The sequence below is a fragment of the Macaca mulatta genome, chromosome 2, assembly GCF_049350105.2.
Source record: "Macaca mulatta isolate MMU2019108-1 chromosome 2, T2T-MMU8v2.0, whole genome shotgun sequence".
Taxonomy (NCBI): Eukaryota; Metazoa; Chordata; class Mammalia; order Primates; family Cercopithecidae; genus Macaca; species Macaca mulatta.
The window spans coordinates 132902569-132929497 of NC_133407.1; the positions used below are offsets into that span (position 1 = coordinate 132902569).

Here is a 26929-nt window from a genome sequence, read left to right on the forward strand (position 1 = left end):
CCTGGGGTCATTTGTGCACCTGTGCACAGGCTTCTGCTAGCAATTGGAAGCCATGCAGAACAGAAAGCAGAATCTCATTTGGATGCAGCTCTCACCTTTCTATTCCAAGATGCACGCACCCATGAAAAGAAATTCTTGCTGCATGAAATTCAGAGATGCTGGAAATTAGGCAAAATCATCCTCTGGCCCAGAAAAGACAAAGGGTGGACAGAGCATAGATTCGGAACTCAGGAGATCCAGAATCCAGGCTGTGCCCTGCCCCTAATGGGATAGGAAGTCTTAGAAAAATTCCTCATCTTCTCTGGATTTTAATCTCTCCAGTAACAGAATGAGGAGATTGGACAAAGTGACTTACAAGGTTTCTTCTGGAAATGTTCCATGGCATAAATATATCTAACAATTCTGCTCAGCCAATAAAATTTGTCCACCACCCATCACCCTGCCTCCTGATAGTTACTGGGAATTCTCTCCACATCTCTACCTGTCTGCAGGAACCTCCATTCTAGTAGTAACATCTTCCCTGCATACTCCAAATGTAGGACTGAACACAGTGGAACACACAGAGTATGCTCTGGAGTGGAACGTGGTATGTCTGGGAATATTTTAGACCCTCTGCTAAGAGCTGTAATTTCTGAGCCCTGAAAGGGCTGCATAACTAGATAGTCTTACTTCTCAGGAGGTTCTATGGCCTGAATCTTAAGAACAGGATCATTTATAATGAGGCTTTAGGTCACCATAATACCACTTAGAATCCAGGTCACAGGACTGCATTTGGATAAGATTATATTCTTTTCCATTTCTTCAGATATTGGATACCTTTAGATAGGACTGATTTAGAGATAATGGACTCATTTCTAAGGCTACACTATTATGTTGTTATATTATGGCAAAAGGGTGCTATTCCAGTTCCTATTGTGATATATTTAATTTCTTTGACTTTTCTCTTCTCTACCCAATCCTACCCACTTCCTCTACAGACTTCCTTCTATCCCCGAGAGTTTTGCAGTCTACTGGATGAGATAATTTCCTTTGTTTTTTACCCAGATATTCCTCCCCTCCACCATCAACATCTACCCATCAGGGAAGAAAAATGGCCACATGGAGTTGGACTTAATGAGTTTACCATAACCACATTACAAGGCAGGAAAGATAAAAAGCCTTCCCTTTAATAAGGATGTAGGACTTCCTCTGACAAATCATAAAAGTTTTATTAATTAATTGGAAGCCGTCCCCAAAAATGGCATTTCCGAGGTTTCTATCTTGAGCTGCTGAATTCTGATCACATAGAATCCTCACCACAAACTAGACTGGAGGACAAAATTCAATTTTCCTTCTTCTTTCTGGAGGCAAAACAGGGACCCACATCAAAGGATCCTTTCAGGGGGGCTGCTAATGAGCTCTAAGACACCACAGAATTTTTGTTGCCAAGTGTTCACAAAAACAGGGAAGGCCCCAAACACATCTTGCTGATGAAACGATGAACAATTATAAATCAAAGAGCATTTTTGTGCTGCTTACTGACACAGTTCCTGCCCTCTCTCTGTCTTTTCTACATCCATAAAGAAACTCAAGTTCTTAAAATTAAAAAAAAAAGAAAAAGTAGAAAAAAGGAGAGAGTGGTGGGAGCAGAAGAAAGGGTGATGAGGTGGAATTACATACTTCATATTTGCCAAAGTTCTAAAGCAAAATAAGAAATCAGCCTTTCACGACCTTTAAAGGAGCAAAGATAGCATTAAAACAATGACAGGAAAACCCTCTGGACGATGGGCGTCTTTAAGGACCATCTTCACTTAGGTATCAAACAGAGCACATCCAACTCCGTTTTGGAAAAAGTAATTCCTTCAAAAGAGTGAAGATAAACACTTCTTGTAATTTCCTTTTCTGCAAGTTGGGTTCTGCAATGTTAGTTCTTAGATTAGTCCACCCCCAGTACAATATTAAAATCTGCCCAAGACTTTGCTATGAAATGCCAGTTAAAGCTGAAGAAGCACCGTTACACAGTCTGCAGTTGGAAGATCATAAAAAAATCATTCTTACCTCTGAACCATCATGACCTCGGCTCATTTAAAGGAACTGAAGACAGTGCTTAAGACAAAAGACACACGTATTAAGCACTTGTGTGACTTGTGTGCTGTGTGTGTGTGTGTGCGCGTGCGCGCATGTGCTTGCATTTTCTCCAACTACAAACCAGTGGAAGTAGGAACTTAAAAACCCCCGACGCCTTCCGCTGCCATATAATCTCAAGGAAATGACCATACTGTTTGTTGCTTTGATTAGAAACAAAAGCCTTTCAATATGAGTCACGGGAGAAATGGGAAAATAAAAACAACGGAAAAACTTCTGCTATTTCTTTTGGCCACTCAAAGGCTTTCTTTACTACACATTTAAAACATGATGAAATGTCATCTACTGTTTTCTAAACTTCATTGATAATGCAAGCTTTAGTTTGGGCAATTATTCAGAGATAGGCAATGCCATGTACAAATCTAAACTTCAATTTCGGCTCTTCGTTCTACGCTTGTTCTGGATGAGGCTGGGAATTTAATGAATATAAATAAAAATAATATTTAACTCAACTTTGCTACTCACAGCCAGTTGATGTCAACAGCTTTTCCACTCAGAAAGAAACTCAGAATTCCATGGAACAACCTTAGTAAAATTAATCAGAGATGCCAGCCACAACAGAAAATCTTGGCAGAGTGATGTGGTCTCAGAAAAGATTCATTTCACCATTTGCATTTAATGAAATCATTACTATTAAAGTCATTCAGTGAATAGGAAATAATTAAAATACATTATGCTTGAAGGAAGAGAGAAAAACATATAGAATATAGGAAAAATAATAAATTTACTTTTTAAAAAAAAAAAAAGAATGATTAAGTAAAAGCTTGTGACAGGGTATCATGCTCCTCCCACCTGAAAAAAGGAACAGTCTGGAATTTTGCTCAAGAGTATGGTACGGTTAAGAACAAACCATAAGACTAAGTCTCTAAGACTCTCTAGAGTCAGAGAAACCTGGTGTTTTACAGCTGTATATATCCGTGGGAAAGTTACTTGATCTTTCTGAGAATTGGTTCCCTCCTTTGTAAAATGGAGATAAAAATCCTGATATCCTTCAGGAGTGCTGGGGGAATTAAAAGAGATAGTTCATGGAAAGCTCAAAGAATTTGCCTGGGAGATACCACAGGTATCTAAATACAGGGTGGGGTACCTCCCTTTACCCCCACAAAATGTTAATCCCTCAGAAACCAGGGAGCAGCTTTATCTTCAAATCCTTGCAAAGACTCTAATTACTATGACCACAATATATTGTCTGGGGAAGACACGGCAGCCTGTAACAACTTCAGTCAATGCCAAATTTGGATGAAAATAGAAATCACTTGATGATATCAGTAGAAAAGGTGAGAAAAGGCAAAACCTTTAATACAGATTTAGTAATTATTTGTGAGCACGTGACCTCCCAATTGGAGGGGTTGGATGTTAGAAGAAACAAGTTACTTAAACATTATTTCATGCATATATACTTATAGGATAAATGGAAAAAGGAAAAAAAAAGGCTGGTCAATGATATTCCCAGAAAAGTATCACATATGGAGACTGAAGAAGTGCTATATAGCTCAAACAACTTGGGCAGAAGTGGAGATGCTGTGCTGTGATACAAGGATGACTCAAAGAAGACTTTTGTTTCAGTGCCAGCACACAGATGCACGTGAAGAAGTTGAATAAAATTATTCAATCAAGAAAGAAATCACTCCAGTTATTAACCTGCATAACAAGTGTTATGACACTCCTACTATAAGGAGTAAATTTTCTAATATTTCATATACATTTCTAAACTTTTATATAGGTTAACCCAAAACATTTGCTCTGAGTCTTCTCGTTGGGAAGGTGGGGAATTATTATAGTACTTTATTTGAGAGAACCTTCTATTTGTTAACATATAACAGTAAAAACTCAATACATGGTACCTTTTCTTACTGGGCTGGAGAGTCAACTGAGAGAACTAGTGGGACATTTCTGATTGTATGGTAAAAATGTTTTCACTGTTGAAGGACAATCAAAATTTTGATAGCCAGTTTCAGCAGCAAGATGGGCTAGATTAGGCAAGGCTAAAACCAGGAGGCCAGGGCAGCTTGAGGGCCAGGTGAAGGTTGACAGATCAAATTCGGGAGGAGGCTGGGCAAGCTCAGGTTATGGTGTGAGAACACATAGAGATGGGAGTCTATCAGGAGTATTAAAATTAGGAGGCCAGGCGCAGTGTCTCACGCCTGTAATCTCAGCACTTTGGGAGGCTGAGGTGGGCGGATCACCTGAGGTAAGGAGTTTGAGACCAGCCTGGCCAACATGGCGTAACCCCGTCTCTACTAAAAATACAAAAATTAGCCAGGTGTGGTGGTACATGCCTGTCTTCCCAGCTACTTGGGAGGCTGAGGCAGGAGAATTGCTTCAACCTGGGAGACAGAGGTTGCAGTGAGCCGAGATCGCGCCACTGCACTCCAGCCTGGATGACAGACCAAGACTCCGTCTCAAAAAAAAAAAAAAAAAAAAAAAAATTAGGAAACAGGATCCCTGCTTTTCTATGGGGACACTATCCAAATAACTGGGGGTTGGGGGGAACCCCATATCCCCATATAAAGAGGATGAATATGTGATTCCAGACTGACCAATAAAATCACTCTACCCCAATGTGTGGTTAATACTTAGCGTCAACTTGATTGGATTGAAGGATGCCAAGTATTGATCCTGGGTGTGCCTCTGAGGGTATTGCCAAAGGAGATTAACATTTAAGTCAGTGGGCTGGGAAAGGCAGACCCACCCTTGATCTGGGTGGGCACCATCTAATCAGCTGCTAGTGTGGCTAGAATATAAAGCAGGCAGAAAAATGTGAAAAGACAAGACTGGCCTAGCCTCCCAGCCTACATTTTTCTCCCATGTTGGATGCTTCCTGACCTCGAACATCAGACTCCAATTTCTTCAGTTTGGGGACTCGGATTGGCTCTCCTTGCTCCTCAGCCTGCAGACAGCCTATTGTGGGACCTTGTGATCATGTGAGTTAATGTGAGTTAATGCTTAATAAACTCCCCTTTATATATATATAATATATATAACATAACATATAATATATAACATATTATATAACATACAACATATAATATAATATATAACATATTATATATAACATATAACATACAATATAATATATATTATATATAGTATCCTATTAATTCTGTCCCTTTAGAGAACCCTTACGAATACACCCCATACCCATTAGTTATAGGGATCAGAGAAGAAGTATCTCTGTTTTTGTTTGTTCTGGAGTTACAAAGTTGCTTGGATGAGAGTCTGGGGCTACCAGGAAACCTCATGCCAGACAGAAGTGTTGGAGAGAGACAGACTCCAATGTCATTGTCTGAATTACTAAATGCCATTGAACCTGAAGTCATTCCCTGGCTTTTTCAGTTACTGAGTCTATAATTTCCGTTTCTGCTCAAGCTAGTTCTGATTTTCAAACAAAACTTTATTTGCGAACAAAAAGATCCTATCTAATATATCAGTTTGTGTGAGAAAAGATAATTGGAATCTGACACCATTAGTCCACTGACCAACACTGTTCGAGAATGTGGGTGCTTATAAACACAGGATTGGGGAGTTTGGTGGGGCTTTAGGAGCAAAGATGGGACAAGGGCATAGGTGCCAGGGATTCAGTCTTGAGGAAATGGGAGGAAATGGATAATTCCTGCAGGAGTGGGGTATCAGACAGGAGTTTTGCAATCGGTAAATCAGAAGGGGTCCCAGATAACTGGCATTCAAAGACCAGAACAGGACAGTGGCAAAGCTGATGCTATATCCAACCTGAAACAAATGTTCTTCCAAATGCCTTCTGCCATGCAGCCAGACACAAGGCAAGGTTTAACCTGGGATTCGGGAATGTAGACTTGGGGAGCCATGTTTAGGAGTCCCACTGAAAATGAAACTGTATCCTGGAATAGGTCCAAATGAAATATGAGCTTCTATGTGAAACTGTGCCTATAAAATACAAATTGTGACACAGTTGGATGATCACCTAACTGGTGAGCTTGTACATATGTATTGGTGACTTTGTGGCGGCTTTCATTGACTGTGAGGGTGGAACAAGGGAAATATGTTCACCAGTTTAAGGAAAAATATGTGGAAGCAGGATCCCGACTTTTATCTTTAAGAGAAGCTTTGCGTTTTATCACAAAAGTATCACTTTCATCACAGAACATTTCACAAACTGAATGAATGCCAGACGCACCATAAAATTGCAACAGAAGCAATGTATTATAGTTTTCCAAAACTCTGATGGCCGGGCATAGAACTAAACCATTTGTCATAAAGTAAGAGGACAAACTTTAAGACCAGCTCATCTCTTCCTAAGTTTAGTGAGGTTCGCACTAAAGAAAAAAATATTTCCTCATAACTTCTCATCTTTCTCTAATTCAGCCTCTAGAAACAGTTCAGTTCGGCTCAAATATTTCTTGAGCATCAAATACATGCAGAGGCCTTACAAGGAAGTCAAAGATGAAAACACCATGGTTCTGACCTTCGACAAATTTACAGCCTGGACCTGGCATCTCTCAAAAAGAGAAGAGTAATCACTTTATTTGTCACCTCATAGTCAACTCTGCAATTGAGGAATTACACATTCCTTTCACGAACATGCTGGTTTCCGTTTTTAATCTTTTATCAATCTGTATGTCAGAGCTTCTTGGATACCTGATGATTTTTCTTAAATTTGCATTCATTGCAAATTTAAGAAAAATTTTCTTTTTTGTAATTATTTTTACAAAATTACAAAAATATTTAAATTTTTACAATTAAAAATAATTGTAAAAAATTATTTAAAAAAATAATTTTGTAATTATTGTTTTGAACGCCTATCAGGTATTGGACATCAGAGCTGGGTGTGTGGCCTATGTACACCCACAGGATTCAATGTTCAGAAGGGCCTCATGCTTGGTTTAGTGTTCTGCTGTCTCACAATTCTTCATCATTTTTGAACAGGGAATCCCACATTTTCATTTTGCATTGTGCTATGGTTTGAATGTCCCCGCTAAAACTCATGTTAAAATTTAATTGCCATTCTCACAGTATTAAGAGATGGGACTGGCCAGATCAGGGGGCGGGGGGCAGGGGCACATGCCTGTAATCCCAGCAGTTTGGGAAGCCAAGAACAGATTGCTTGAGTTCAGGAGTTTGAGACCAGCCAGGGCAATATGGTGAAACTCCATCTCTACAAAAAACACAAAAATTAACCAAGTGTGATGGCATGTGCCTATAGTCCCAGATACTCAGGAGGCTGAAGTAGGAGAATCACTTGAGCCTAGGAGGTTGAGGCTGCAATGAGCCAAGACTGTGCCGCTCTACACTCCAGCCTGGGTGACACAGTGAGACCCTGCCTCATAAACAAACAAACAAAAAAAGAAGTGGGACCTTTAAGACATGATAATGAATTAATTCATTATTACAGTAGTAGATTAGTTATCATGGAGGTAGGTTTCTAATAAAAGATAAGTTCAGCCCACATTTTTCCTCTTTCTTCCTACGAACCTGTGTGCCCTTCTGCCTTCAGCCATGTGATGACCCTGCCAGATGCCAGTGCCATGTTCTTGGACTTCCAGCCTCCAAGAACCATAAGCCAAATAAATCTGTTTTTTTGTTTGTTTGTTTGTTTTTTTCTGAGACGGTGGGGGAACAGTGGTGAACAGGAGAGGTATCCAGAGGGGGGCATGAAACAAAAAATAATTTCATTCATAAATGAGGTAATTTCAGATAAGAGCAAGACTTAGGAAGAAAATAAAGCAGGAAGACATGATAAAGAGGGGTGGAGAATGCTGTCTGGGGAGAGTGAGCTCCTGAATTAAGACTGGAGGTCAGGAAAGAGCCAGTCACAGGAATAATTGGGTTCAGGACCATTTCTGCCTTGTTCAGGGCTATAACATGTGGAACCTGGAAAGTTCTCAATTAATATTTTGAATGAATAGAACTTCTGTTTAAAAAGGAAAAGTACCAAATACAGAAAATTAATTCATAATTTAGTACAAACTGGGACTGACCGATAAGGAACATTTAAGTTTATTTAAGGTCTCCTTCAGGATCACATGTTTTAGCAGCTGGAGGGGGTGCACCATGTCCAGGAAAAACAAACCTGATGGAAAAGTTCATTACTCATATTCCCCTCTAGACAGAAAAAGAGGGAAAACTTTTGTGCTAGGCAAATTTTCTTGCTTTCTTAACCATAAATGGAAAAACAGAGATGAAAAGAGGTAGGGAGAGAAGCAGGCATGGTAGGGGTTTCTTTTCTATCTGTTTCATAGGATGAAGGCCATGACTTTTGACTTGGTTTTACCATAAGGGACGTGCAGTTTTTTAGGTGACGCACATAAACTTTGTAAAATTGAGTCTCATCTCTGTGTTTGGAAAAATGAAAAGGGTCTTCAAAATTCATTCTTGAAATTCACTTTACAAATGGGAAACTGAGGCACTGAGATGTCTGGTAGCAAAAGTCTCCCCAGTTGGGGGTAGAAGAACAGGATTTGAACCCAGGGCCCATGCTCTTACACAAGGCCTTTCCATTTGGCCATTGTAGACAAGGTGGAATGCATCCAGGGGTTAACACTCAGGCATTCTGTTAGATTTCCTTCCTGTCTTTCTGCAGAACCTGGCCTTTTGTTTTGTTTTCCCCTTTCTCTCTCCCTTTGTATTCCTTTAAAGCCAAAACAAAGAAGTTTTTATAACGGAAAATTTCAAGTACACACAAAAAGTCAAAGACCAGTGTAATAACCACCTCCCATGTTTCCACCTAGTTTTAAGTTATCAACACCTGGCTAATATTGTTTCATTTATATTCTCACCTACTTTCTGCCCTCCTGTATGTATGATTTTGAAGCAAAACCAAGACGTAACTAATTTCATCTGTAAATAATTCAATATAAAAGATAAGGACTCTTTTTTAAACATAACTCTAAATACTTAAAAAAGTTAACAAAAATTCCTTAATATCATCAGATATCTAGTCTTTAAATATCCAATTATCTGATTAATGTCTTTTTTCCCCAAGTTTGTTTGAATCAAAATAAAAAAAGAAAAGCTCCACATTTTGCAATTGGTTGATATTTTCCTCAGGTCTTTGTTAACCTACAGGTTCCTGTTCCATCCATCTCTCTCTTTTTCTCTCCTCTCTCTCTCATTGCAATTTATTTGTTGAAGAAACTAGGCTGTTAATCCTGTAAATTCTCCTACCACCTAGGTTTTGCTGATTGCATTCCCCTGGTATCACTTAAGATGTTCCTCTGTTTACTATGGTTCCTGTAGGTTGGTTGAGTCCCAAGGCTCTATCAGATTTCAGTTAGATCTTTTTGGCAATACTATCTCATAGATCACCACTTGTGTTTTTTCATTAGAAGGGCCATTTCTTTTTGTGACATTAGCAGCTGCTAATGCTCAATAGCTATATCATTTAATTAATTAGGGGTTGCAGTATGATGGCTTTCTAATTCTATTATCCCTTACTTACTAGCTAGAATATTTCTATAATGAGAGATTTTTTTTCCTTATCTATTAATTGGTTACCCAGTAGTATAATTCATACAAGAAAGGCAGAGAAAATGTTTGACTCTTTATTTGCCAGTTTCCAAAATAATGAATTGGGTACTTTCAAGGGTGGTCAAAATGTATTTTGTCATTATGAACATATGCATTTAAATATAATTTATGTGTTTCAATCCATTACAGTTATTTTCTCTTTTTTAAAATTTTCTTTACTGATATTCAGATTGGCCCATTTTGGCCAGTGGGAGCCTCTTCAAGCCAATTTCCAAGTCCTTGTGACATGATTTTAGTAGTATTTGTCAGCTTCCTTGCTCCCTGGGATAAAAAGATGCTCATCTTTTGCATTTACTACTCAAAACCTGGGCATTGTCTGTTACTGCTGTTTGTTTCATTTAGAAAATTACACTATAAATTATGCATAATAAAAATACGTATTTTAGGTATTACAGCCATGTTATCCACATCCCCACCAAGATATAAAACATTTGCAGAAAGCTACCACTGCCAATCTTTCCCTACCTCGCAAAAACAACTACTATTCAGATTTCTATCACAATAGATTAGTTTTTCCTGTTATAGAACTTCATACAAATTGAATTATAGAGTATGTATTTTTTAATACCTGGCTTCTTTTACTGAGCAAAATGTTTTTAATATTCATTCATGGTGTTGCATGCATTAGCAATTCATTCTTTTTTTTTATCACTGAGTAGTATCCATTGCATGAATATAGTATAGTTTATTGATCTCCTCTCTTGTTAGTGGAAATCTGAGTTGTTCTCAGTTTGGGGGTATTAGAAGCTAATAAGCTATTAATATTCTTTCACAAGCTGTGTATGTGCGTGCATGTGTGTGCGTGTGTGTGCACATGCATATGTTTTCATTTCTCTTGAATAAATGTGCATGAGTGGAGCTAACAGATCATAGGATTAATGTATGTTTAACTGCCAAACAATTTCCTAAAAGGTCATACCATTTACCCTCCCAATATATGAGAGATCTGGTTATCACACATCTTTGCCAAAATGTGGTATTATAGGTCTTCTTAATTTTAGTTATTTTAGTGAATGTGAAGTAGTAGAAGCATTTGTGCTTAGGTGACTTTTTTTTTTTTTTTTTTTTTTTTTTTGCACAGGTATAGGTTTAATTGTAGGTGATAATTGTAGATTAATAATAGCAAGCACTTATGTAGTACTTAAAATGTGCCATACTCTGTTCCTGTTTATTATAAGTATGAGGTCGGGACTATTCTTATTATCTCCATTTTACAGATGAGAAAACCGAGGCATACAGAGGTTAAATAACTTACATGAAATCACACTCAGGAAGTAGCAGATGAGGGCTTTGAACCTACACAGTTTGGCTCCAAAGTTCAGGCTCTTGACTTGTATGCTCTTCTACCTCTCACAATTGTTAATAGGAATCCTTTCCAGTTCTCTAACATTTCACTGAGACACTGGTAAATATTTCTGTTTAAGACAACTATCACGAGGTCAGGAGTTCGAGACCAGCCTGACCAACATGGTAACACCCCGTCTGTACTAAAAATACAAAATTAGCTGGGTGCAGTGACGCGTGCCTGTAGTCTCAGCTATTCAGGAAGCTGAGGCAGGAGAATTGCTTGAACCTGGGAGGCAGAGGTTGCAGTGAACCGGGATCCTGCCACTGCACTCCAGCCTGGGTGACAGAGCGAGACTCTATCTCCAAACAAACAAACAAACAAACAAACAACAACAACAAAAAAACCAAACTATCATGTTAATTTAAAAATCCTATACTTTTTAAAATAAAGAACTGTGAATTTTAAACAATTTCCTTCTACTCCTGCCCATCTTATTCTGAACTTAAACATTTTCCTTATATCAGCACGTCTCCAATTTTTATTATATTTTTCCTAAAAAGTTTTTTATTTTTGAATACTTTTGTTGTTGTTGTTGTTGTTGTTGTTGGACAATTCTTCTGGAAGTCCTGACTTTCAAGTCCTGAGCTTATATTGTATCAGAATGCTTTTTATAGTAAAAAAATAAACAAAAAGTGAAAATAACTTTAATAATATGGATCTATATTCTCAGTATCTCCAGGTAGGGCAGTGCCAAGGTTGGTGAGGTCAGCAGATTAGCAATACCATAAAAGTCCCAGGCTTCTTCGATTTTTCCACCCAGCACATTCTTCTTAGGTAACATTCCCTCATGGTTGCAATATAGCTGCCATCCTTGAAGCTCTCACATCTCCACTCCAGAAAAAAGGATCACTTCTTTTTACCATGTGTTTTTTGTTTTTTTTGTTTGTTTGTTTTTTGTTTTTTGGTTTTTTTTAAATAGAGACGGGTCTTGCCATGTTGCCTGGGCTGGTCTTGAACTCCTGAGCTCAAGTGATCCTCCCATCTCGACCTCCCAAAGTGTTGGGATCACTTTGGGAGGCATGAGCCTCTGCCCCTGGCCTCCCTGCCTATTTTTAAGAGTAGACAGCTTTTTAAGAAATGACTCCCCATTGACCAGGGCTGGGTCCTATGTTTACCCTAAACCAATCCCTGGGAGAGGAATAAGGTCATCATGACTAGCTTCAACCACAGCTTCAAAACCAGTGTACTGAGGCAACCGGTGTACTGAGCCATTGGTCTTTTCAGCCCTGGAGGCGGTCAGAGACACTTCAGTGATCACCTCCAGCCTGAGCAGCCTCTTCCATTTTCTCCAGGTGCCACACAAACACTATCATTTTCTGTGCATTCTACGACATGAGAGTAAGTAGGGAAGCACTGGGTTAGAGACCAATCAGTATTTCCCCAAGTTATATGGGCAAGGGGGTGATATTGATCCCTGAACCAAATCAGGCCTCTCAGGATGAAAGAAGCAAACAATGGATGTTTAAATCAAGCTTAGAAAATGAACACAAAACAAGAGAACCCACAGGGAGCAAAGTGACAAATTATGTCACGTGACTATCTTGCCTGTCCCACCACCTCAGTTGCTGCCTTGATGATTCTGACTTCCAAACATCCTGTCCTTCTAGCTCAAACTCAGAAGACAGGAACATGCAAGTTTGGCCAAGCTGAACCAGGGGACAGACAGAGGACAGGCTGGCCCCTTGGTGGCCATGGCAGGAAGCATGCGCTGGGAACTGCTGTTTTGCCATCTGCCTGGTGGGCACCTCCAGAAGGAAGATTGGGTGCTAACAGTATGCCAGTGGTGAGTGGGCAGCTAAAATAAATGACAAAAACATCATTGGGAAACTTCCTGCAGCAATTCCAATTTGCCTCTGAGTCAGCCTGGCTCTGGTTAAAGTCTATACACAAACAAATCCGTGGGTCAATGCATCTTCACCCTCAGGGCACTATCTCCAGAATAACCATGGCATTAATGGGATCCGCAGTTTCAATCATCTCCCGAGTAATCAGTTCTGGTGCCTCCCCAAATGAGACAAATGACAGTTTCATGGTCGCTCGTGGCTATGAAATCTCACTGAGACAATTCGACTCTGCTTAAATTATATTTAAGTTAATAAATATGAATTCAGATGGCCAAAGAAGCTCAAAAACCCCTGGGCATCTAAGACGAAAAAGAAAAAATAAATGGCGCATCATTCTATTCTCCTACCCCAAGCTTTCTCACTTGTGTTTTTTTTTTTAAATAAATTAAGGCCTTGGTGATTCCTTCTCAGTTTATCTAAATGAAGTTTAGGCCATTTACAGAAGAGATAAAACAAAATTGCTGAAATTCACTAAACAGTAAAGGAGGAAACCACAGTATGAAACCAAACAGTATAGTGATTATAAAAAGCAATAACTATTCTCAGCCATTTCTAAAGCTTAAGATTTTAGTGCATAACAGAGAGGCTATGTGAACATCTATCTTTATGACACTTGGGTTTTAACCAGCAATGCTCTATATAAACTTATTTTAACTATACAAGGAAATTCCATATCACTCTGAGATGACAAATACTCTCCAGGAGACTAAAACCTGCTCTCAAGTCTGGCTCTAAAATTGTTCTCAAACCAATTTATACTGTGACAAAATACAGTATGTGTTTCCCCCAATGTTATTGGGCAAGAACAACTCCAGTATTCCAAGTATCATGGTCCTTAAGAAAGTTATGGAAATTGGACATCTCTACTAATAAATGAAGTAAAATAAAAACAAAGAAAATACATATTTTTGGCCAGCAGACTGGTATAGATCAAAGTTGTTAGCTAAAGTGTGGACAAGAAAGATTCTTATTCACTTGATAGTAGCATAAATCAATACAATCTTTTTTTTTTTTTTTTTGAGATGGAGTCTTGCTCTGTTGCCCAGGCTGGGGTGCAGTGAAGCAATCCCAACTCACTGCAAACTCTGCCTCCCGAATTCAAGCAATTCTCTTGCCTTAGCCTCCCGAATAGCTGAGATTACAGGTGCACATCACCACGCCTGGCTAATTTTTGTGTTTTTAGTAGAGATGGGGTTTCACCATGTTGGCCAGGCTGGTCTTGAACTCTTCACTTCAAGTGATACACCTGCCTCGGCCTACCAAAGTGCTGGGATTACAGGTGTGAGCCACCGCACTCAGCCGGTACAACATTTTTGGAAAACCAAATTCCTTCCAAATTCAAGCAATATCATTTCAAAGTGCTCATTTCACAGAAATTCTCCCACAAATGTTTTATGTATAAGAATGGTTACTGTAGCATTGTCTTAGTAAAACTTAGAAACAGGTCACGCATGGTGGCTTATGCCTGTAATCCCAGCACTTTGAGAGGCGGAGGGGGGCGGATCATTTGAGGCCAGGAGTTCGAGATCAATCTGGCCAACATGGAAAAACCCCATCTCTCCAAAAAAAAAAAAAAAAAAAAATTAGCTGGGCATGGTGGCACAGGCTTGTAATCCCAGCTACTTGGGAGGCTGAGGCATGAGAATTTTTTGAACTCAGGAGGCGGAGGTTGCAATGGGCCAAGATTGCACCACTGAACTCTAGCCTGGGCAATAGAGCGAGGCTCTGTATCACAAAAAAAAAAAAAAAAAAAAAAAAAAAAAAAAAATTTTTGAGAACAACTTAATGTCCATCAGTAGGAGACTGATGAAATTAATTATAGTTCATTCTCACCATTGAATACACACTTATTAAAAATAATGACATATATCAGTATGTAAGACATGTAAGTAAATACAGTTTAGAATAAATTATGTAGGATGATCTCACCTCTGTAAAAATTTATATCATAATAATATGATATGTATGTCACTATATGTTTAGAAAGTATCTGGTGAATATATACCCTGTTAATAACCATTAAAGAACCTTCATGTTCTAAGCCATGCATATCTCTAACAATTAAATTTATTATGTTGCCTTAATGATAAAAACTCTATAGTTCTTAAAAGAGCACAAATGCGCCCTTTTCTTCAATAGTATTCATATCAATAATAATTAATAATCTTTGTGGTTTTTTGTTGTTTTGCTTTTTGTTTTGTTTTTAGACAGGGTCTCACTCTTTTGCCCAGGCTGGAGTGCAGTGGGACTATCACAGCCCACTGCAGCCTCAACCTCCTGGGCTCAAGTGATCCTCCCACCTCAGCCTCCTGAGTAGCTAGAACTACAGGTATGTGCCACTATGCCTGACTAATTTGTAATTTTCGTAGAGATGAAATTTTGCCATGTTGCCCAGGCTGGTCGTGAACTCCTGGACTCAAGTGATCCACCCATCTCAACCTCCCAAAGGGTTGGGTTTACAGGTATGAGCCACCGTGCCCAGCGAATAATCATTTTTAATTGGACATACTAGACAAACCCTTGGAGACACTACTGCCCTTCTGGCACTGTGTGAATGGACACAAAGTTAAATTAAACAGATCTTTATTCTCCAGAAATGGTCTACACAAAGGCCTGGATCAAATGTTTTGAATAGGACATTTTACAAAATTGTAAAAATATTATAGATATTCTTGCTATAAAATATTTGATTTCAGAATAATATGAAAGTAAGAGAAGCAGACTTCCACTTACACTTCCACTTACACTTCCCAGAGGTAAAAATTATTTCTTAATAATTTGGGTTATACATGTCAAGCCCCATCCCTCCACACACATGAACACATATACACATTGTTGGCATATATCCATAACAATACACATACATACATATATACATACATATACACACATCCCATATATTGTTCTGTACTTTGTTTTTGTTTTTACCCAAAAAATATATCGTTGACAATCATCTGGGCCAATTTTCAACTCCATTCTTTCTCCTGATCTCATAGAATTCCATAGTACCGAGGTACCATCATTTAATTAACCATTCTGTTTATTCTCACTGCTTTGTTATTTGAAATATGAAAATATGAAAATCCTGGCACATGCACCATTACATGAGAATGTCCTTAGGAGGATTTCCTGAAATGGAAATGCTTGGTCAAAGAGAACAAACATCTTACATTTTGACTGGAAACAACTAAACTGCCCTATAAAAAGGTTGCAACAATTTATCAGATCAATTATAATTTAATGCTTCTGCTTTAAAATATCCATTTCCTCTCATTCTTATTTTAGATAATTTCACCTATATGACATATATCAGTATGTAATACATGTTACAGTCCCATTTCTGGGATGCTTTTCCTTCTCTCTTTTTTATTTTATCTATTTTAGTGGCCAAGGCCTTTTTCTAAACTATAATTTACTGAGTTCTTGTCATGTTCTAGGCATCAGTTTAAGTAGTCACACAGCACTCTCCCATTTAAATCCGACAACATCATGAGATACCATGTTCCCATTTTACAGATGAGGAAATCGAGGCTCAAAGGGGTTGAGAAACATGCTCTGAGTCACCCAGCCAGTAAAGGATGTGGGCCAGTATTGGAACTCATACCACTTGACTCCAATGTCCTTAGCTCCCACAGGATATGTGCAAATCACACAAAGGAAACAGATAAAGCTGTTCATCCCATTACAACATCTATTAGAACAGACTGATGACATTAGACAGCAGTAAATAATGAATGCAGCTGCTTTGGCTGAGGAAGGCACTGTGGTTTCCCAGGCCACATCCTCTGTCTTTTTTCTCACAGATCCCTCAAGCCTGTGCCTACCCACCTTGTCCTTCTTGGACAGGTGCTTTGCATACTTCTTGAACAAATGCTATCGCCACATTTTGAGTATGTCTCACTCTTCTGCCTTACGCTTGATACTCAGTCCTCCCCAGTGAAGTAGCCCGTGGCATACTCCCACTTCACAGACAAGCCAGCCAAGCTGATAATGCAGGAGCTTCAGCACATAACTGTCTGTAGTACAGTGGTGCAATCACGGCTCACTGCAACCTCAGCCTCCTGGGTTCAAGCAATCCTCCTGCCTCAGCCTCTTGAGTAGCTGGGACTACAGGTACACACCACCAGGTCTGGCTAAATTTTTTGGTATTTTTTGTAGAGATGAGGTTTCACCATGTTGCCCAGGCTGGTCTTGAACTCTTGGGCTCAAGCAATTCTCCCATCTCGGCCTCCCAAAGTCCTGGGATCACAGGCATGAGCCACAGGCCCAGCTTGTTTTCTTCTTTTTAATCAAAGGAAACAGATGAAGATGTTTATCAAATTTTCATTTGCTGAACTTCATCAAAATTGATAGTAATTTTCTAAAGAATACACCTATTACGGAGTCTAACCATATTATTTGTACTGACTATTTCAGAGTCACAATATAACTTCAGAAGTAATGTTGCAGGTTGGAGGGAAAAAAAGCGAAAGCTATCTTTAGTGAATATGTTGGCTCATGGTTTTACTTTCTGAAAAAACTTCAGATACACAGTCCTATATACACATAAATACATATATGTATTTGTACATTTTTCATATGTCATACATTAAGTACGCACACATATTTATTTCTTTATAGATTTAAGCATGACCTATATAGCTCAGAGAAAAAACACAAGGAAAAGGCCAGGAGAAAAGCAAAAAGGGTAGAAAGAACATAATTAAATTTGATTTACTTAAAACACAATGCACAGATAAAAGTGTGGTGAATTTTTATAACCTAATTTAGTATATGAGCCTGAAAAAAATTAAATGGATGCAACTGTGTGCTGAATAAAGGAGACCATTCAGATTCTGGCACTAACATCTTAAAAAAAAAAAGATTTTTCAAACTCAGAGTTGGTTTCTGAAGTTTATAGAAGGAAAAACACATTCACTTAAAAAAAAAAATCTCATTCCCAAAAAGAATTTGAGAGCAAAATCTTATGAACTTGGCTGGAACTATATCTGGCATCAATACCTAGAAAGTTCAAAATATAAAAATCCTAAGGAAGAAAGAGCTTCATAAATTTAAGCATGATTTGACAGTTAAGATTCTTTGTATCCTGACCAAAATTGCTTCTAACTTAAACACTGAGTTCATTTAAAAATTGGTAGTAACCTATTTACTAAAAGAAAATGTACTTTCTCCTAAGAAACATTTGGGAAATACCCAGTATGACTTTTTTCTTCAGCGATGATGATGGCAGATTGTCATTATTTGACGGTGCTAATTAGACATAATAGCCAGCTCTTGTAACTTAAAGAGTCAAATTCTCTATATATTGTCTATGCTTGCAGAATTTTGAAAAGCTTGAACACAGCCAAAGAGCTGGGGAAAGCAAGTTTTTAATTAAACACTAATAAAGGCCAGAAAAAATTTTGCTTTTGTTTCTGGTTTTTTTTTTTTTTTTCTCCTAAGAATCCAGGCAAATCCAACCAGAAGGGCCGTTCATCCTTTAACTCCAGTGGATGGGAAAGACCTGAGACAGGGTCAGAATGATTGAAAAAACGTACACAGAAATGCTAAAAAAATAAAAATAAAAAATAAAAAAAATAAAGAGAGAGCAAACGGTCTGAAATGTCTGTCAGGAAAAACAGGGCACCTTCCAGAGCCCAACCACAGGGCTGGGTGCAGGAAATAGCGATCACTTGACAGGACTAACGAGAACTGCAGAAGCTGCCAAGTTCCCCGCCCTGGGCTGGGCACGGGTGGGTACTTGCAGCTGGCAGTACACACAAGCTGGTGTCCTTGAGGGAGCCCACTGGCACCAGGGTTAGAGGAAATAACCTACTCCGCTATCTAAAGCAACATTTTTCTGAAATGGTCATTAGAGAAGCCAAACGAATGTATTCTCAATCAGCTTATGCTGGCTTGGGGCTATTTTCAATCATGAAAAAGAATAAACCCACACATACAAATGTATTTCAACATACATGGCTTTGTCCCTACATGAGGTTTCTAAAGTTTCATGGAATGCAAACATTGCCTTTGGGCAGAGTTCTGCTAATGCTGCTTCCCCCTCCTCCAAATGCTTGGTGTCTTCCCACACCACATGCTGCCTCTACCCTTGCCTAGGTCCCCATTGTCTCTTAGCTGGAGATCTGAAATGGCCTCCTGACCGCTCTTACCCCTGTTAAGTCATTCTCCCCAGAGTGGCTGGAGCAAGCTTCTTAAAGTGTAAAGCAGATTCATTTGTTCACTTAATCAACAAGTATTTCTGAAGCACATTTTTGGTTCCAGGTGCTGTTCCAGGCACTGGGGAGTCTAACAGTGGAGTCCCCTGCATGCCTTCAGCTATTAACAACGTTCTGGCAGGGGAAATGAGCATATCAACAAATATATTCATAAAGTCAGGTGGTGTGGTGAAAAGGGTTACAGTGAAAAATAAAACAGGCTAAGACATGGTTGGGAGTCACCTGCCTGGTTGGGGTGACAACTGAAGAGAGACCTACAGGAAGTGATGGGGTAAGCATCATGTAGACTTCTCAGGAATGAGATTCCAGGCAGAGAACATTCTGTGGGCTACAGCTCTGAGGCTGGAATGTGCTTGGCAGGTTTGAGGGACAGCAAGGAGGTCAGGGTTGCTGGAGAAGCGTTAAAGAGGGGAAGGATGCTGGCAGTTAAGACCAGAGGTTGGGTGTGTTTGCTGGAACTGAGGCAGGAGTTGGGAGGAGCCTAGGTAGAAGGAATACTGACCACACAGACACACAGGGGCCTTGTAGAGATAGTAAGGCCGGGTTATTTCCCAGAGTTGGGAAGTCATTGAAGGGATCTGAACAGAAAAATGACATGATCTGACTGACTTTGAACAAAATCACACTGGAGGCTAGGTTGAGAAAAGACTGTAGGGGTGGTTGGCATTTGTAGAGAGACCAGTTAGGAAGCTACTGCAACAAACCAGCTGAGAAATGAGGGTGGCTTGGCCCCAGAGTCATGGTGATGGAGATGATGATAAGTGGATATATAGTTTGAAGGTAGAGCCAAAGGGATTTGCTGATGGGTTAGAAGTAGAATGTGAGTGTTGAAAACTAGCCAAGGTTTTCATTTCAGCACCCGGAAGTGGAGTTGCCATTTACTGACAAATAGCTGACTACAAAGTAAGCTCCAAGAGGGCAGAGCTTTTTGTTGGTTTCTTGCTGTATCTCCACTGCCTCGACCAGGCCTAGAATGTAATAGGCCCTCAGTAAATATTTGTTTAAATGAATGCACAAGTTATTCCTACATCTGAAACATCTTCAATGGCTTCCCACCACACTTACAGCAAACTCTAGAACACCAGGGCACCATGTGATCTAATCTCTGCTTCCTTGCCAAACCCACCTCTGACGACCTTAACATTTCTTGCAACGCTTTGGCCACTCCACTCTGCTCTCCAGTCCTACAAACATCCTAAGGTCTTTCCTGCCTCAGTGTATTTGCATCTGCCATTACCTCCACTTGGAATGCTGTTCTCCTTGGTCTGCACATGCCAAGCTCCTTCTCATCCTTTGAGTCTTGACATTAATAAAACCTCGGAAAGAGGCCTTTTGTCACATTTCTCCCCGCCAGCTTCATCCCCAGTGGACTCTGAGCTCCACAAGGGCGGGGTCTACCTCTGTCTGTTACGCTGTTGTATCCCAAGTGCCCAGAAAAGTGCCTGAAAGGTAATAAATATTGTTCAATAAAAAGTGCTTTAATAAACAATGAGGCTGGGCATGGTGGCTCATGCCTGTAATCCCAACACTTTGGGAGGCTGAGGCGGGTGGATCACCTGAGGTTAGGAGTTGGAGACCAGCCTGGCCAACATGGAGAAAGCCCGTCTCTACTAAAAATACAAAAATTAGCTGGGTGTGGTGGCTCACACCTGTAATCCCAGCTACTTGGGAGGCTGAGGCAGGAGAATCACTGGAACCTGGGAGGTGGAGGTTGCAGTGAGCTGAGATCATGCCACTGCACTCCAGCCTGGGTGACAGAGCAGGACTCTGTCTCAAAAATAAATAAATAAATAAATAAACAAAAAATGAATGATGATATCTGATAGAATGGTAGTTTAAATGATGATATCCAGTGTATATCATAGTCCACTCTTTTTAAGCATTATATATGTGTGTATATGTGTGTATATACCTACACATATACATACACAAATATTCATTTATTTTTCACTATTACCTTAGAAGACAGGTATAATATTAATATCTCCAATTTAAAAATGAGGCACAGACATGGAGTAACTTGCCCAGGGTTATACATGTAATGGGTAGCAAAGCTGGGATTTGAACTCAGGCAGTGTAGTTCTAATGTCTGTGCCTTTAAACCCCTAAGATTTACAAGGATTCCCTTGTGCTGATGCGAAACACCTCCATGATTTCACTTTAGGGATAACTGGGGTGACAGGAGGAGAGAGAACTCTCAGCCAGGCGTTTGTGGATGCTTGCATGTTTGCAATTAGAAACAAACAACTTCACAAAAGACTTTGTCTTCTTTTGAAGTGGAAAGGCTACTTAAAGAAATAGACCAGGCAGTCTTACCAACTCTTTTTACTTTAGTTTAAGTGAGTTTATCAAATCCGGCTATGGTTACAGAGTTTGGTAGAGGGAGAGATTAGAGACTAGGAGAGTGCTAAAAAGAAATGTAGGTAAACGTAGAAAAGGAAGGGGCTGACTTTAGGTAAGTGGCAAACTAAGTTCATCTCATTCAATGACTCAAGTGGATGAGATTAGGATTTAGACACATCTAAGCTCCAATCTTAGCTCATGAACAAGTTAATTAACAACTGTGAACAATTCTGCATTTGCCAAATGGGTTTAATTATACCTACTTAACATCATTAGAAGAATTAAATAAAATGGTGAATATAAAATGCTCAGCACTGTGTCTGACATATAGAGAAATGTTTATTAAATAAATATAACTGGCCAGGAATGGTGGCTTATGCCTGTAATCCCAGCACTTTGAGAGGCTGAGGTGGGAGGATTGTTTGAGGGCAAGATTTCAAGACCAGCTTGGGCAACAACAAGCTCTCGTCCAAAAAAAAAAAAAAAAAAATTGCTGGGTGTGGTGGTGCACCTGGAGTTTTAGCTACTTGAGAGGATAAGGTGAGAGGATCACTTGAACCCAGAAGCATAAGACTGCAGTGGGCTATGATTGCACCAATGCACTATAGCCTGAGACACAGAACAAGACCCTGTCTCAGTCAATCAATTAATCGATCAATAAATACTTAAGATGAGCCAGGCAGCCTAGTGAAATCTTTATTTACATAATCTTGTTTTGTCCCCTCAACAACCCTGGGAGTTAGGCACTATTATTTCCTCATCTTACAAAAGATAAAATGAGGCACCAAGAAGTCAAGTAACTTGTCCATGTCACACACCTATTAAGTAGGGCATTTGTGCTTAAATCCCAGTCAGAGTTTGCACTCTAGTATGATAACTTTTGGCTTAGGATCAAGTCTTTGCAAGGGGTTCAAATTTTTACATTTGAAGAGCTACTATTTCTCCATCAATGCTATCGTTAACCTTTATACCAAACTTAAAAGATCTTATTTTATCTTTTCATAGGTAAATAAACAGGCTTAGAAAGGGTAAGCAGCTTGGCTCAAGGTCGTATAGCCGATAAGTGATGGAGATTTGATTTTTATCCCATGTTCAGCTGACTCGAGCCCATTCTATTTCCCTATTTTATCAAGGACCTTTTCTCTGTTAGGTAATAAGCATCTAATCGAATTTTAATGAGACAAACTAATTCCTGTAAAAATATTTGCTGGCTACACTACCCAAGGGTAGCATGATGCTTATAATAACCAGGTCTTAGCAGTTGCAAATCTCAGGGTCAGATCAGAGGACAGCTTACACAGATGGAAAAGATAGCAGTTATGGGGTCCTTGAGCCTTTGTGCATGAGGATATTGAGTTCTTAGTACTATGGAGTGAGGGTCAGAGTTAGGAGGAAGAAAATTTAACAGTTTCCTGTCAGAGAGACAGAAATAAAGCAACTAAAAGTTGTGAGCCTGTTTGCTTTTCTAGTATCAATCAAACAGACAGTAGCATTAAGATGCTAGTGCTGCCTGATATAATCCTGTGCCATAAAACCATGTGTCCACAGTGTGTCTACACAGTGGTCAGTGGGCCCCTTTCCTGGTGGCCATCCAGACTATAGTTCTTCATCTGGGTGCTGAGAGGAATAAGTCAAGGCTTCTGCAAACTTTAGAAGCTTCAAAGGTTAAGAAATTACATGCATAAGAATTACGAACAATGCATATATGAAGATAATTTGCCAGACATCCATCCAACCATTTGTCTATCCATCCAACTGCCTACCCACCCACTTGCCCATCCAATCATCCATCCACCCACCCACCCATTTACCCATCCACCCATCCAAGCATCCATCCAACCAAACACCTACCTCTCTATCCTACCTACCATTCATCCATCCAACATCCACCCATTTAACAATCCACCCATCTACCCATTCATCCACCCACCCACCCACTTACCTGTCCAACCTTCCATCCATTCATCCATCCACCCCATTCCATCCATCCATCTATCCATCTATCCATCCATCCATCCAATCATCTATTTAACCAAGCACCCATCTATTGGTCCATCCATATAACATCTAACAGTGTTTTTAGTGCTTTTAAATATTAATACATTTAATTTTTATAAGCATCCCAAGAAAATAACTATTTGATATAGGTACCATAATTGTTCACATTTTACAGCAGAAAAAAAAAAATGGAGCTTTGGAGAACTCACATAACCAGTAAAAGGTGAGTTAGGATTTGAACTCAGGCAGTATGAGTTCACAGACTTCATCTTTAAGCAGCAGGCTATGTTTTCACCCAATATTTTTTGAGTGAATAAATAAGTGAACAAATGAAAAAATTGTATCTTTATGTGTCATTTCTCTTAAAATAAAGCAGCAAATTTGTGGCCAGAGGCTGAGTGTTAGTCAGCTAGCATGTTATTCAAATTCCAACACTGTGACTTATTACCTATTATAATAAGTACATAAAATCAATAAAATGGGCTTCATAATATCATATTGAAGAGGATAAAGGCACAACATCGAATAAAGTGTGTAAAATCTAGCAACTCTCCTTTTCAGTATATACCCTACAGAAAGTCTTGCTCATATGCACAAGGAGACAAGTACAAAAATTTTCACTGTACTGTTATTTAGAAATAACTTATGTCTATCAACAACAGATTGGTATATCCATGCAATGGGATATAGGGATTAAAAATGAATTTAGAGATAAATCCCAAAAACTTACCGAAAGAAAAATAAAAGCAGCAGAATGATGCATAAATATATAAGTTTTACAGACACACAGAGTAATATATATTGTTTATAGATACAAACAGATGTGACATAATTATAAAAACATGCCTGGGAATAAAAAACTTCAGGGAAGGATTTTCTAGGGAGCAGGAAGAAGTACAAAGGAGGTTTCAACTGATTCAATATAATTTTATTATATTACAAAAAAGTATCCAAAACAAACATGGCAGATTATTAATAAGATGCCTTAAACAGTGCTGGGAGCATAGATTTTTCCCTATATTATCTTTTATATTTCTGTATATTGAAATAAGCCCTAAAGTTTTTTCTTCTTAAAGGTAGTACATGCAAAGTGCTAAGCATAAGGCCTAGCATATAGAAAGGCCTAGCATATAGCAGCTGCTTAATGTCTAGTAGCTGTTACTCAAGTCAAGACAGCAAGGTTACATAAAAGTACTAGTTAAAGGGAAAATAGCTATTTAAGCAAAAAGCAACACACACACAAAATTTAAGAGACCAAAAAAATGACTAAAAAGGACATTAGGGGAAAATGGGACTATTTAATTTACCATATTTGCTAGCATTTTTTATAGCAAAAGTTTATTTCAAGTATGCCAGAATGTATATCTGTTATGTATGTACATATATACACAATATATCTAATTACATATGGGTGTTAATGTTAATTTTTTTATGAGCGCTTAATTTCTGCCTCCTTTCCATGTTGTAAGTCATATGGTCTTGTTTATAAAATTTAGAACTGCAAATCTGATTCCTCATTTGAGTCATTCAAACTTTTCCACAACAACCAACTGGGACATCAAAAATATAATGTTCAGAATAAACATAAGTAGGGGATGAATGAGAAAGTGATTTTACGCTACAAGCTCCACCAAGAAAAGATGGAATGTGAAAAACAAACACTTATTTGAAGAGTTCGGAGAGTCCGTTCTTGATGTTTTTCAAGCTGTGCAACAAAGGTTCAAAAATGCTTTTCAAAGAACCTGAGACTAATTTTGTTGAGTTTAGATGACATGGTTCTTTTAGAAATTTCTGTCAGGTGATGGGCTAAAAAATTAAGATGAAAAAATTAAAAATTAGTTTTTGGGTACCTTAGCATCTTAGTTCCCTGCCATAAAATCTTTGGTTACCAGAAAAAGTAGAAGATTGATTTTCTCACTGATAAATGGACTCATTTCATTTATCACTCAAGTTTTCTCTCCTTTCTGTATGTGTTAATCACTACCATAATGGTAAGTAGCTGAGTCTGTTGCTGTCCGATCCCTTGAAAAAAGTGTAGCAAGCGTCTCTGAAGACTGGCTGTGTTTTAAAGCTAGATTCTACATCCGCACATCAAGGCAATCTCACTCTCCACTTTCTTCCTGCTGGCCTTGCTTCACTGTGGGCTTTGGTCCTAGCACCTGTTGGGGAGGCACCTGTAGAAGGTGCTTGATGTCTTGCCCAAACTTATTTCCCCAGCTGTTGGGAGTGTTGTGAGCCAACAGCTCTCAGCCCCCTCTGGAAAGTGGAATCCCTTAAAGAGAGCTGCCTCCTCCAAGGTCATCCCATTCCCCTCTTCAAGGGTAGCCCATCTCCAATAATGGGTTAATGAGGGTGGGGAGAAGACCTAGCCCTCTTGTAACAACCTGGGACAACTCTCAGCTTCAGAGCTACCTGGGAGGTCAGCTACAGTTTTTATTGAGCCTGAATTCCAGTTCAAATTTTCCCTCTGCTTAATCCTACTTTTTCTTCTTCTTCTTCTTCTTTTTTTTTTTTTTTTTTTTTTTTCAGAGACAGAGTCTCACTCTGTTGCCCAGGCTGAAGTGCAATGATGTGATCTCTGCTCACTGCAACCTCCGCCTCCCAGGTTTAAGCGATTCTCCTGCCTCAGCCTCCTGAGTAGCTGGGACTACAGGTGTGTGCCACCACACTTGGATAATTTTTTTGTATTTTTAGTAGAGATGGGGTTTTGCCATGTTGGCCAGCTGGTCTCAAACTCCTAGCCTCAAGTGATCTGTCCACCTTGGCCTCCCAAAGAGCTGAGATTACAGGCTTCAGTCACCAATCCTACTTCTTTTTTATTCCCTTCTCCAGGTGTAGGTCCTCAGAGGGCTCTCTAATAAACTTCCTGCTTGTTAATCTCCATTTCAGAGTCTGCTACCTAAGGAACCAAATCTGTGTCAGCATTCACGCTGTTCTGGGGCGAGGCAGAATTGGTTTGCCTGGCCCCTGTGGTTGGGTGGGTATGTGACCAGTTCTGCCAATGACTGAGAAGTGACATGAGCCACTTAGAGGCCAAGCATTTAACTGTCAGGACCAGACTCTGAAGAGCTCTTCACTTTCTATCACGGCATCTGGCAATGTTTAGGAATATTCTGTGGGCCTGAATGACAATAATCAACCAAGCTTCCAGCCAACCAGTGATTGGATAGGTAGATGAGCAAAAGTAGAGAAAATCATTGCTTTAAGCCACCAGGATCCTGGGGCTGTTTGTTGCCATGGCTAACCCCATCTATCCTGCCTGATACACTGACATCACTACAACGGCCTCCGAGTTTCCCTTGCCTTACTGCTTCCCTATGAAACACTTCCCAAACCTATCAGCCTCACGGCTGCCAGTGGTAATTCTGAATCAACTCCTTCCTTCCCCACAAAGATCTCCCCATAAACATCAAAATTCTAAAGTACAGGGTAATTCAAGTTCAGGCATCATTCTCAGTCAAAATCTCTCTGTCTTTGTCTCTCTATTCATCAAGGTTAAAAAAACAAAAACAAAAAACCCTCTCTATAATCCCCAACAAAAGTCATGTTCC

At 39.3% G+C, this 26929-nt stretch overlaps 1 protein-coding gene across 2 annotated transcripts in view; it reads right to left on the reverse strand.

The window, feature by feature from the left end:
• FRMD4B (FERM domain containing 4B) overlaps positions 1 to 26929 on the reverse strand; it is a 208103-nt gene that overhangs the window by 173615 nt on the left and 7559 nt on the right. The window contains exon 1 of one of the 2 annotated variants that reach the window (XM_015130423.3): positions 2038 to 2199. The exons of the other annotated variant lie outside the window; for it this stretch is intronic. Coding sequence (XP_014985909.1) covers positions 2038 to 2064 — 27 coding nt within the window. The 5' untranslated portion in view covers positions 2065 to 2199. Of the gene's footprint in view, positions 1 to 2037; positions 2200 to 26929 lie in introns of those variants that run through there. 2 annotated transcript variants of the gene reach the window in all.